Source organism: Mya arenaria, chromosome 3 (assembly GCF_026914265.1).
Source record: "Mya arenaria isolate MELC-2E11 chromosome 3, ASM2691426v1".
NCBI lineage: Eukaryota > Metazoa > Mollusca > Bivalvia > Myida > Myidae > Mya > Mya arenaria.
Window position 1 is genome coordinate 14,426,855 of NC_069124.1, and position 12,363 is coordinate 14,439,217.

Sequence of the window (12,363 nt, forward strand, 5' to 3'; positions counted from 1 at the left end):
AGCTTGAAGAAAATGTATAATCAATCTACACCCTCGTACAGTATAACAGTGTAGTCTAAAATAATAGACGTGTTATACGGGATTCTTCTAGTCCAAATAATTGTACGTTGGCGGATTTTTTTTTAGATTTTTGATATGGCAAATCCTTCACGTACAAATTGTTTAGTATCAAAAGTGGGTAGTTGTTCCGATCAGGATTCCGGGTTAAAGCATATAGAGTCTATAAAATATCATAAAAACAAGAAATATTACCAGATAATGTTATTTTATATTAGTTCCGTACACAAAAAATAAATATCCAACTTATAATTATGAGTTTGACGGCTTTTTTTCATTTCATTCTGTCAAAACATAACGATATATACATGAAGGGCACCTGCAAGGCTTCAGGGCACAATTTTAAATCGCTCGGAACATTTCGGCCATGGCCAAGTTGTTACAATTGTATAACGAGGTCTATCTCGAAGCTTTGTCGGAGTAGGCCGAGTTATTACGATTGTATCGAGTTGTTCCCCTTCGCATAATTGTTTTCTGTGTCCGTCAACTTTCGTTTTATTGGAAAGGTAAACAACTTGTTTTAATGCATTAACAAGATAGTTATCACTGTTAAAGTGAGCCTTGTGCTTTCTGTCATCTATGTCACACAGACACCTTTGAGCATCGTAGGTTTGGGGTTTTTTAACTTGTAGATGACTCTGGGACTTGGTGATTATGCCGAAATCCTGCTTTCTCACCGAGCTCACATGTGAATATTTGGAACACTGCGAGGTAAATATACAAATATACACGATTTTCTCCGGGTTTTCTCCGGGTTCTTCTGTTTCCCCCACAACACAAGACCAAACTCTTGCGTAAAATCGTGCCAACGAGAGTGATTAATATAATGATGTAATAACTTGTATCACAATCAGGGTTCCCCCTGGGTTCTAAAAAGTTGTCGCCACTTTTTCGCGGGGGGTTAAGGGGGCCGCGATAGGCCGCCTTACGGGTCCAGGGCAGCGCCCTTGGGGGGGCCAAGGGGGCGAAGCCCCCTGAAGCTCATGGGGTTTAAGCATTTTAAGAGCCTTAAATTGCATTTAATTAGCACATTGTCGTGCAAATCATAACATTTTGTTGTACATGAAGCACAAGATATTAATAGCAAATTGTTATTCTGTTGACAAAATTCATTGTATATGGACTAGTACATAAATAAAAAAATATTGCAAAAAATGTGACATAAACATCAATATGTTGATTTCAGTCTAATGCCTGCATACAATAAAAAAATACATTTGTGAAATTATGAGATAAATTTAAAATAAATGGAAACTCAAAGAAATATACATTGTCAAACTAGGGCCATAACTTTCCTAATAGAAATTTGTCTACCTACTCTTTACTCCAGCCAACATATTAGAAGCCTTATCAAATGGGGTTTAATCCTATTTATTTGATTTCTGTTAGTCTTTTTGAACTCTTAGAATGCTGCATTTATAGCAATTACAAATTGCGACAAAACCGAAAGCAAGTCTATTTTTAGTGCGTAAACGTCATTACGAAATTTGCATATCACGTGACTATTCTATGATTTGCATATTTAAAACTAACACGATAATTACGCAACAACAAGGCTGTTGAGCTTTAAATATTAAAATTGTTTGCTAATAAGAGACATAACAGTTAAAGGATGTCATTGTTTATCCGTGAAAGCAATAAAATTCTGCAATAATTAGCGAGGTGTTGACTGGGCCGTGACTGCTTGCCCTAATTATCGGATTAATTTTTGTTGTCGCACCAGCAGATGCGCTTGATTTATGACAGTGACAGAATCGATTATCATGCAGGCCGCATGGTCACCACTTACGTCATATTAAGAAAATATTTTAGAAAAAAATCGTTGTCGCCATAAATTCGCCAAATTTGAAAAGTTGTCGCCACTTTTGCGATTTTGTCGCAAATGGCGACAATGGCGATCGCCAGCGGGAACCCTGACAATAATTGTAAAATAAATATGTTTAAACTAAACAGTTTAAGACACTTTTAACAGTAGGACATTAGTTATGCAAATTAGTGCCGATACCCATGTTAATTATCCCTTGATTGGTAAGATAAGAAATAAATAAATAAAGATGCACCCACATCAAGGGTAAAATAGTGGAGCCATTGAATGTCAATTAAGCCCCGCCCTGATAGCTCAGTGGTAGAGCGTTCACTACTGTTACAGAGGGTCAGGGGTTTCAAACCCAGGCCAAGTCAAACTGAAAGAAGTTAGAATATGATAGCAGTAGCTAGTGATGTTCCTATGATGTTGATTATTATTAAAAATTGATTGGTTGGGCCTGAAATCGGAGACAATCGATTGTATTGGGTTACTATCAATCATCGGTTCTATGATCTGGTGAGATGTTTTTCTTCTTTTCTCACGTTATTTGAGTTCAGTTAGTTTCCATCTATTTTCACTTTTGAGTTCATTTAAACACTTGGAAATGTGCATTTATTACAGTTCACTCAACAAGTTAGACCCACTTTCAATTTCCCTCCGCAGATTTTTGCTATCGCGTCCTACACAATTAATTTATTGCCTGTCCACATTTCTCTGAGTTAGAATTTATGGCCCTCGGAGAGTGATCAGTCGAACAAATAATTACGAATGCGGCGTTCCTTGGAGGGGTTAACTCCGCGAAACTCTGCGGACAATTGATAAGAATCTACGCTAAAGTAATGTTTCTAATAAAAAATTCAACCGATTATGATGGTTACAGTAAATTATTACTACATTTTTGTATCATTAACAATTTGATCGAAAGCAACAAAAACACTAAATAACTTTAAAATACAAATAAGAAAAGCATAGTTTAAGATCGCGAGTTATTGTTAAAGAATAATTTGTTAATTGGTTCATATTTATTCATGTTAACCAGCAACTCGGAGTGCCTCAGGGAAGGTTCAGTGAAGGAAGCAGATTTATCCTTGGTGGAAAAATATGAACATCAAGTTAATTATTTCTGAAAATTGACAATATGTCCAAAAAATATCAAATAAAGCTCTGTCAAACAAAAGGGAAGAGCTTGACATAGTAAAAAGGTAGCAGGGTGCCGTAAAAGGGCGGAAGGACACTCCCCCCCCCTCCCCCCCCCCCCCCCCCCCCAGCCCTGCTTGCCTTGCGTTCAAAATGAATAGAGAAGTACCGGAAAATGGTGTACTCAGACCTTGATAAACTTGAATATACGAACATGTCAAATTAACCATTTTGGGAAACTGAAAACGTGGTAAGGGTGTGTAATTTTAGATAAACAACCATAAAAGATAAATTATCATTTAATGTTCACTCCTTTTCTGTGCATTGATTTTGCAGCCTGTATATAATCGATTAAATATTCAAAGTCAAGTGCCGAAGCTCAAACTCACGAGGTTAATACTCAGCATGCCTTACATGTTCTTGCACAGGTGTTTCAATATCAGCTTGTTTTAATGTTCCGGTTGTGTCACACAAAAACACTTTGAATGCAAGTAATTGTCTTTTATTTATTATCATTATCATTGAAATAATATATAACCTATTAACAGCAATATTTGAACAGTGATTTAGGAAAATAACTCTGTTTATTATTTACCGCGACCATGCATATTTATATGAATACATGTTTACCCTTTTATGTAGGTAGTAAAATTTGAAAATTAAAGGTCCAATTTCTTGTATGGTTCTCAAATTCAAGGATTACCCTACCCATGAAAAACAGGAATATAATTGTCTCCTTGGACAGTAATGTACAGTGGAAACTCACTAAACTGGACAAGGTCCGGACTGAGCAAAATTTCCGGTTTAGTGAGGATTCCGGTTTAGTGAGGATTTGATGTACGGAGTAAGTTTACTCAAAATATTAACTGAGTTAACCTTTAAAGGGAAGTCGACGTTTAGACGGAGGTTGAGACATGATTAAAGCACATGAAAAAGTGATAAACATAATTAAACATTTCTGCGTTTTTACAATCATCTTTTTTCCAAGTCTTAAAATAAAACAACTCCCGTAATTTAATGCTTGTTAAGTATGTTTGATAGTTTAATTAACGCAACGCTCTAATTTGATTCAATCATAGAAGTCTTTAGATAAAACAACCCTCCAAAATGATCACTTAATAACCATTTCTAGTTCTTTACTTTCTGCAACAAACAAATTAATGTTTCAATCAATTTTCTTTTCACATGTTGATTATCGTTTGATTATCGCGCGGCAGTCAATCCACAGCGCAATCATCATTATCGATTATCGAGTTAACACAACATCACAGGTGCAATATTGAACAACGCACCGGCTGTCAAAACAAAGTGACAAAGTGACGCGCGATTCGCGAATTCCTAATACACAAAATCATTTTGACATGTTTGAACAAATATACGTCCGGTTTTGTGAGGTAAAATTACGTTGACAACTAACAAATTTTCTAGATTTTTTGTCCGGTATCCGGAATTCCGAGGTTCCGGTTTTGTAGGGATTATTTTATATTGAAAATAGAAGGGGAAAACCGGGACTCTGAAAAAAGTCCGGTATCCCGAGGATTCCGGATTTGTGGAGATCCGGTTTAGTGAGTTTCCACTGTACATGTATAGACAGATAATCCCACTTTAATATGGTACGAGAACAGTTCCCTATCATGAGTCCCAACTGGGCTCTTTGCTACTCCTCGGATGAAAAGTGAACCTAGTGCAAAGCTCGAGCCCACAACTGCCTGAACACCAGCACAGCGTACCACTTGCCACTAATACTGGCACTAATTGAGCAAAACCAAGCTTTTTAGATTCTCCTTTGCTTGTAATTCAGGCACTTTTCAAGTCTAAGGGTGATGCTTTTTGAAACACGTCACATTCATGTACATTCTGGTAGTTTTTATTTACACCATATCTTTAAGCAAAAACATCTTTACTGAAAAAATATAGTTACTAGTAGTCATGCAGTCACTAGTGCAGATTTTTATCTTACATGGATATTAACTGTCTCATGTATTTTGTATGAGGGGTTGCGTCATGCCTTTAAATAACAATTATGACAAAACCAGAAATGACCAGCTCTCACCTAAATTCATGTTTAGTCTGCTTGCTTTGGTAGAAGGCATGCCAGGCATGGATTTCATTACAAATAAAACAGCCTCCTTGGTGTATAAAGGAAAGTCCTGTGAGTAAAGCAGACATTGGGCCAATTGTTCTGAATATTGTTTAAGCTTACAACATTGTCAAAAGGATTGTTGTTTACTTTCAAAACATCAAATCCATGGACGCACACATGATCTGCAGTACTTTTCACAAATATTGAGGCAGGTGATTGAAGTATGCTTGTTTTATGCACCAGTCAGTTGTAACCATGGTCCCTCAGGTCAGGGGATATATCCGGGTTAGCAGGGGAAATTGGCGTTTTTTTTACCTTGAAGTGGGCCCCGCAGGACCGAGTGAATGTGTTGGTTTTGTTTCCGCTGTGAAAGTATCAGGGAATTAGCTATACCTAGGATGTTCCTGGGCGGGGATTAATGTGGAATAGGCGGAACCAAAATTCAACATCCCTGCTATTCCACGGTCCTTGGGAGGGGGGATGGTTACAAATGATTGGTGCATTACTTTAGAATATCAGCAGATCATTCAATATTTTGTCTTTGAAAGTAAACAACGATTCTGTTAACATTGTTGTTAACATTCACAAAGTCTGAACAAAAGACCCATTGTTCTACTAAGCTTTTTAATGGTGGACCAGGTAGAGATGTACGAGTGTACATGATGTACCGGTAACATAATACTAGTGCATGAATGACCGTTAAGCAGTCATTGTCTGAGTACTTGTTGTATGTTGCCACCTGAAGCTTTTGGCATGAAATAACCTGATGTTGGTTTGTTTGCAGAGCTAGCCAAGGCCCAGAAGCAGTTTTCTCAGAGTCTGACAGACTTCAAGTTTGAGTGCATCGGACAACAGCAGACTGACGATGAAAAACTCATATGTAAGTTGTCATAGAATGGTGTTAGTAATTATTTGGTTTACTGCCAGGGTACATGGATATGTCATACTGAGGATGAAACTCTGTGTCAGTTGTCATACTAGTGGTGTTAGCTGTGATTTGGTCCAAGAGGTACTGTACAATGCTAATTATATACTGATGTGCAGGGCCTGTAGATTACGAGTAGGTGAAATTAGCACAAATTTGAGCTTGAAATTTCTAAACAAATACACACTTACAGGATTGTGATTTTAAAAGCTATCAAATAGTTATTTACCAAATTGAATGTTTGTCAATGGTTAGTTATCAAAAATGATGTCACATTTAATTCCTTGTTAATGTCGCTAAAGCTGAACATTTTGACCTCTTTAGATTAACATTAGTAAGAATATTGTTGTCCTATAGTAGTATTTACAAGTTATAGTTTTCAACTTAAGATCAATGTTAAATTAAAAAACACACGAGTGTAAAGCAGTTCTTAGTTTTCGCTCTTACTAACTCATTACATTGCATCACTTTCGGTTACACTGTCAAGCATAAGACATTTCTGGAGTCGGCATCTCATGTTTAAACTCATACTGATTTATTGTCAGAGATTGCTTAAGCTTTTTTCCAGATATGTTGGGAAAAAGGACCCTACTTAGTTCTTAAGATATGAAAAAAATATAGTGTCTTGCTCTAAGTTTGGAAATTCCATGAAAAGTTATAATATATATTATTCATATAAAAACTGACTATTGGTATAATTAAGATACATAACAATTGAGTTTTTGTATGTCATCAACTTATCCCTTTTCAGGATGGTAAAAAAAAAAAAAAATCGTTGTGATTTATTTCGAACAAAATTTGAAACTAAAGACCAGATTAATTTGGGAATGGGGCTGATGTACTACCCCTGAAATACCCCTGTTTCTTCAGGGACATAATATATTGTTGTTGCAGTGGTACATGTAACTATTATTTGAGATTTTGTAAACAATTTGCAGGTGAAGCCCTATACTTTTCTTAATTTTTGCATAATTACATGTACTTGTGAACTGGTTTAGCCCACATTGAGAGCTTGCGAACCCCTATAACAGATACAGGGCTACTATACACTGGTGTTTCTTCATGTAGGCACTGTAGACCCTGGCAAGCATATCATATTCATGATATATGTTGTTGTAATATAAAATAGGACAGAAAACACTTCTACAGACATTTATGAATAAAAATGGTGGCATGAAACTGGAAACCATTGTCAACGACACACTGGACAGGACTGGCCTGCACATCTAGTTTGATCTAGCAACTCATGCTATATATAAAGAATGGAAATTGTCCGGAACATGTTATGTAGATACACAGTACAATACCATGTGGATAGATGGGGAGATATAGAGTTCTGATAGATACCAATGCCATCCATGTTCAGGTGAACAAGAACACTTACCTGACCCCATTCCTCGGAAATGAAACAGTTGTATTAACACTGGGGTGGATTTTACTGTTTATAGGAGCCTTCTGCATGCTTATCAAGAAGCCATCAATTTCATGTGTATTAATGATTTTCATGTGTTTTCAGATTGTTTTCCACTTTCGCTTGGTGCAATTGTATCCTGGAAAGATTTGTTCTGACATAAAAAGTTGCTGATTGTTTTTGCATATGTTGTTTCCTTCGTTTAGAGTTATAACTGCCAGGATTGTGTAAACAAAGTTTTAAAGACAAATTTGAGAAAAGCTCAAATTAATTTGATTGATTGATAGGTATCCGGTCGAAAATAATAATGTTTAATGATTATCTCCAGGGGCAAAAAAATGTAAATGACGGGGGTTGGTGGGGGGGGTAAATATTAAATCCCCCCCCCCCCCTTGGTATTTTTTTTTTTTCTTTTTCATTGCTATTTAATTTCATATAAGCGCAATAATTAATTTGCCCACAGGGTTTTTTATTTTGGCAGTGTTTTTTAATAATATAATTGACAAATATAAACAAATTTGATCGAAGGAAATTCATTTTTTTATTCTGTCAGACCTTTTAAAATTTCTCAGCACACTGTTTCTACGAGGGACTTAAATGTTTGAAATACCATGTTAATGTACATCTGCTGTAACTATTTTGTTTTCATTTTTGATATTCAGTCTTTTTTGAGACTGGCATGCATTCAAAATTGGAGTGCTAATATTTAAATGTATTTGAACACATTCTTAATTCCATACAGTTTAAATGTTTTCTGACTGTATGACAATTTTGTTATTTTGGAAAGAGCAATTATGTTCCTGAATTTACTGTAACATAATATCACTTACTGAATACAAGTGGTATTCAATACAGATATTTATATCAAATGCTAGTAATATAAGCTTTATAAATGTGCTTTTAAACACAAAATATTGGCATTTTATTAAAAAGAATATTCAACTTTCTCAATTTCCTTATAATTGGGCCTAAGGATTACATCAGTGGCAAATGTTTGGCATATCAACTCAACTGTAGTTATAAGTAGAGCTACATTTCTCTTATTGTATTGTAAAAGACAGGGTGCGACAATGCACATTTTATAAACATGAATGACTACAAGCATGTAATCTGAAATAAATTCATAATATTCATGTCTTCATGTCTGTTACTGAGTCAACTCATTGCAGTCATTGAAATGAGGCTCTTGAAAACACATGCTCTAATGCTTACACTAATGCTTCATATTAGAAAATTCAGAATATGAGCATATTTCACCATTCTAGGCCTTGCAGCATTTTGCAAGTGGAGGCCCTGTATTATTTAACAATTGCAGGCCCTGCAACACCCCAGGCCTTGTGTAACCCCAAGTTTCAATCCTTGTCATTGTAAAGCAGGTTTTGCGATATATCACTTACAATTGGAATATGCATTTGCTTATCAGTAAATCGTGAAATTAAGGGTTACCCTGCCAGAATTCCCAGGTGTGTTGCACATTGAATGCATTGTTTACTCATTCCCTGTCATGTTCCATTCTCATTTCAATCATTTCAAGTTTTATTGGCAAATTGGCATCCTTCCCAGGGCTGTCTTATAATGATTTTAGGGCCTATTTTTGTGTAAGTCTTCCCCTTGAAGTTGTCCTGTTAATGAGGTAATTGCGTCTTCGGTGAAAATCTGACAAAAAGATATCTGGATTTTGCCTGCATTATGCTGTCACTAGATCCAGTTAATACCTATGTAAATGTGATTGTCTATAAATTATATGAAACAACAATTCACTTATTTGATTTAATTTGGGAATTCTACCCTTAGCTCTGCATAAAATTTGTTTATTCAAAATTTATTTTTTTCTGGCAAAATTCCCTATTGGAATGGTGGGCCCATTTCCATAGAGCTGAAAGAAAGCACTGCTTCCTTTGGTCATTAAGAAATGGAATAAATAGAGCTTATGTAAGTCAAGACCTGACCTGGGGTGATATGAAATATTCAACTTAAGTAATCTTATGGTCATACATCAATGACTTCATTCACTCCATTAAATCAGGACGGGGATTTTACGCATGCTTGGCTGGACAGAAAGTCAAGTCCCCGCTATTCCCTGGACCTGGTGGGGCCGTGGTATCAATTGACTGGTGCATTATATAACCAAAAAGATTGCGGAACAAAGATTTTGATATTTTTTGTAATTATGGTAGGAATTGGCTTGGTTCTGAATTTTTAAGTCCAATGTATTCTTATAAATGTCATAACCTATTTAAAACATATCTTTAATTTATTAATTGCATGATGTATCTTGTTTATATAAAGTTTTTCAAACAAATCTTTTTTAGAACTAAGTTTACAAAATCTGAGCCCTCCAACAGTGAGGTTATGACCGATTTTTGCTCTCTTATCTAAAATGTGTTCATATCCTGTGATGTTATCGATCATAACTCCAACTAAAACAACCTATCTCTATTAATAAAGTATAATCTTTAACATCTGAGAGAAAATGGGAACAAAATATGAATAAATGATATGGAAACTGTTAAATGTTTCAAAAATTCATGCATTTTTAGTAACATGAAATAAATTTGTTTATATGTGATCATACGTAGATTTCTAACACATGCAATACAAATCTCTAAAAAAACATCATGTCAGCAAGCTCAGTATATACTTGGTATGTAGACAAATATGTTAATATAGGCAAACAATGATATTAATTGCTTCATCTATAATTTATGATGGTGTCCAATTTACAAGGCATTAAGTGCTTTTGGGGCTAAAACAATATCTGCTATTCTTTTGCCCGATGTTGCATTGATTATGACTGACATGGAACTAGTTTGTTTATGCAAATATCTTTTTCATCATTTGTATTATGCAATTAACATTATTAGTTTTTCCTTTGAATAAAACGGTCATTATTTGGTATTGATATAGACTTAGTGTCTCTACTATTTTTGGCCCTTAGTCGGAACTTCAAACTGTTAATATGAAACTTGGTATATAGACATTGCAATATGCCATGTATAGCTACCAAAATATGAATTTATAAAATTTAAATACCCATTGTTTAACTGAGAAAAAACACCAGACGAAATGGTGGCGTTCGATCTGCAGTGCTCTTGGTAATATATTGGTAATATAATGATAAATCTGCTCATTTTGCTTCATTTTATAAGCTATGCCTCTGAACTAGCACTCCACAACCTTTCACTGTTGCCGTATATCACTTCTTATGCAATAGGCTGAACTTCCGAGCATTAATTCAAAGTTATTACCTTGCCAGAGAATTTTCAATCCACATGAAATGAAAGATGAATAGTTGCAAAAGAAAAGTTATGGGTCTAAAATAATAACAACAGGATTCCTGGATTATTTCTGGTGTAAACTGATCGGAATTCAGCTCTTTTATCATGTTATCAGACTAATTTCTAAAACATTTTCTCCTGTTGCTCTGTGGTTTGGGTTTTTGGCCAAAAATATTTCCCCATATTTTTTGAACTTATATAGGCACTTTAAATTGTATAGGTTAATTTAGGTTTTATCTAACAAGTTTTTAAATTATTTTCTTAGTTTGCATGCAGCTGGGCTTTTGCAAATGGGTTACAAGTTAATTTGTTCATCTTTGTAATAAATTCACAAAAAATCATGCCAAAGAAACAGCCTTCTTTTTTATAAATCATTTTTCAAATATATATATTGATCTATTAAAAATGCCAATGATTGTATAAGGATCATTTATTTTACGTTTACATATCAAGAGGAGAATGTGAAAAAGGTTCTTAGTGACATTAAATAAAGAAGAAGATAAAACCTTTTCCCTTTCACCCCTCGATATATTATATGGTTAAGTTGTTATTATTTTGACCATGCACCCACTGCTACATTCTACATTATGTATGGGCATCACCTAAGGCGCCATGATCATTCTGTTCTTTTGCAATCGGGGTACCAGCTACACGAGCCCTTGCAACAACTTAGACCAAGAGCACTGTTTTGTGGTCAACCGTTAACTCTAGCTCTGAATGTATCGAGAGGCCGCATCAAGAATACAATTGATCACTTTTCTTGTGCAGAAATTTGTTAAAACAAATTACCGAAATTACCAGACTTAATAAAAAAATGCCTTCATGTTAGAAGAAAATACCAAAATAACCTTGCTTTGAAAAACTACTCACGAAAACTCCAATAGAAGTATAATTGCTGGATTTGCTCATGGGTACAACCCAAATTGGAAACATTCCTGGCATTAACCTGTTGAATGGGATAATTGTTTTACCTAGACACATTATATAACAGCTGGTGTTGAGGTACATGCTAATCACGAGTCTGATTGGTTTTGCAGGGCTAATTGATAGGAAAGTGGTTGAAACAGTTTTCATGTTCTGTTATTCTACCTATAGCTTTTGTTACATACATGTATAAGCTTACCGTTTCCTTCTGAAAAAGAAAAAAACGTGAAACTGAATAACTTCAGTTTGGGTTGACATATTGTGACCAAACTTGGTATTTAGGAAGAGTTTATAGAGACCTTTCATTGGGTTGTTATTTTGGCCCCTATGGTCAAGGTAAAGGTCACACTAAAAAAGAAAAACATTTGAAAATGAATATATTTAGTTTGGGTTGACATACTGTGACCAAACTTGGTATATAGGAAGAGTTTATGGATACCTTTCATGGGATTGCGTATATGGCCCCTTCTTTAATTCTTAGTTGGTTTAAATTTGATGGAAATTACAGTCGATCCTTCAATCTATGTCTTTCTTTCTGTTGACAGGAATATTTGTCTATATAGATGTTCATGTTTGTATTTTGTAAGCAATTTTTAGCATAATAGCGGATGTTTAGGTTGATGACTCAATTAAAGTAACACTTTTGAACAGGTTTGGTGGATTTTGACCAGATACTAACTTGTATTTTTAGACAAAATGTTCCATATGATTAATTAATTTCTTTTGTATTTACGATTGGGT

General features: G+C 35.0%; 1 protein-coding gene across 2 annotated transcripts in view; it reads left to right on the forward strand.

Annotated features, from left to right (window-relative positions):
• LOC128228513 (rho GTPase-activating protein 26-like) overlaps positions 1 to 12,363 on the forward strand; it is a 41,604-nt gene that overhangs the window by 337 nt on the left and 28,904 nt on the right. For both annotated transcript variants that reach the window (XR_008259934.1, XM_052939860.1), the window contains exon 2: positions 5,869 to 5,964. Coding sequence is in view for 1 of the 2 variants with exons in the window: in XM_052939860.1 (XP_052795820.1) it covers positions 5,869 to 5,964 (96 nt within the window). In the remaining variant the exon portion in view is untranslated. The remainder of the gene's footprint in view (positions 1 to 5,868; positions 5,965 to 12,363) is intronic.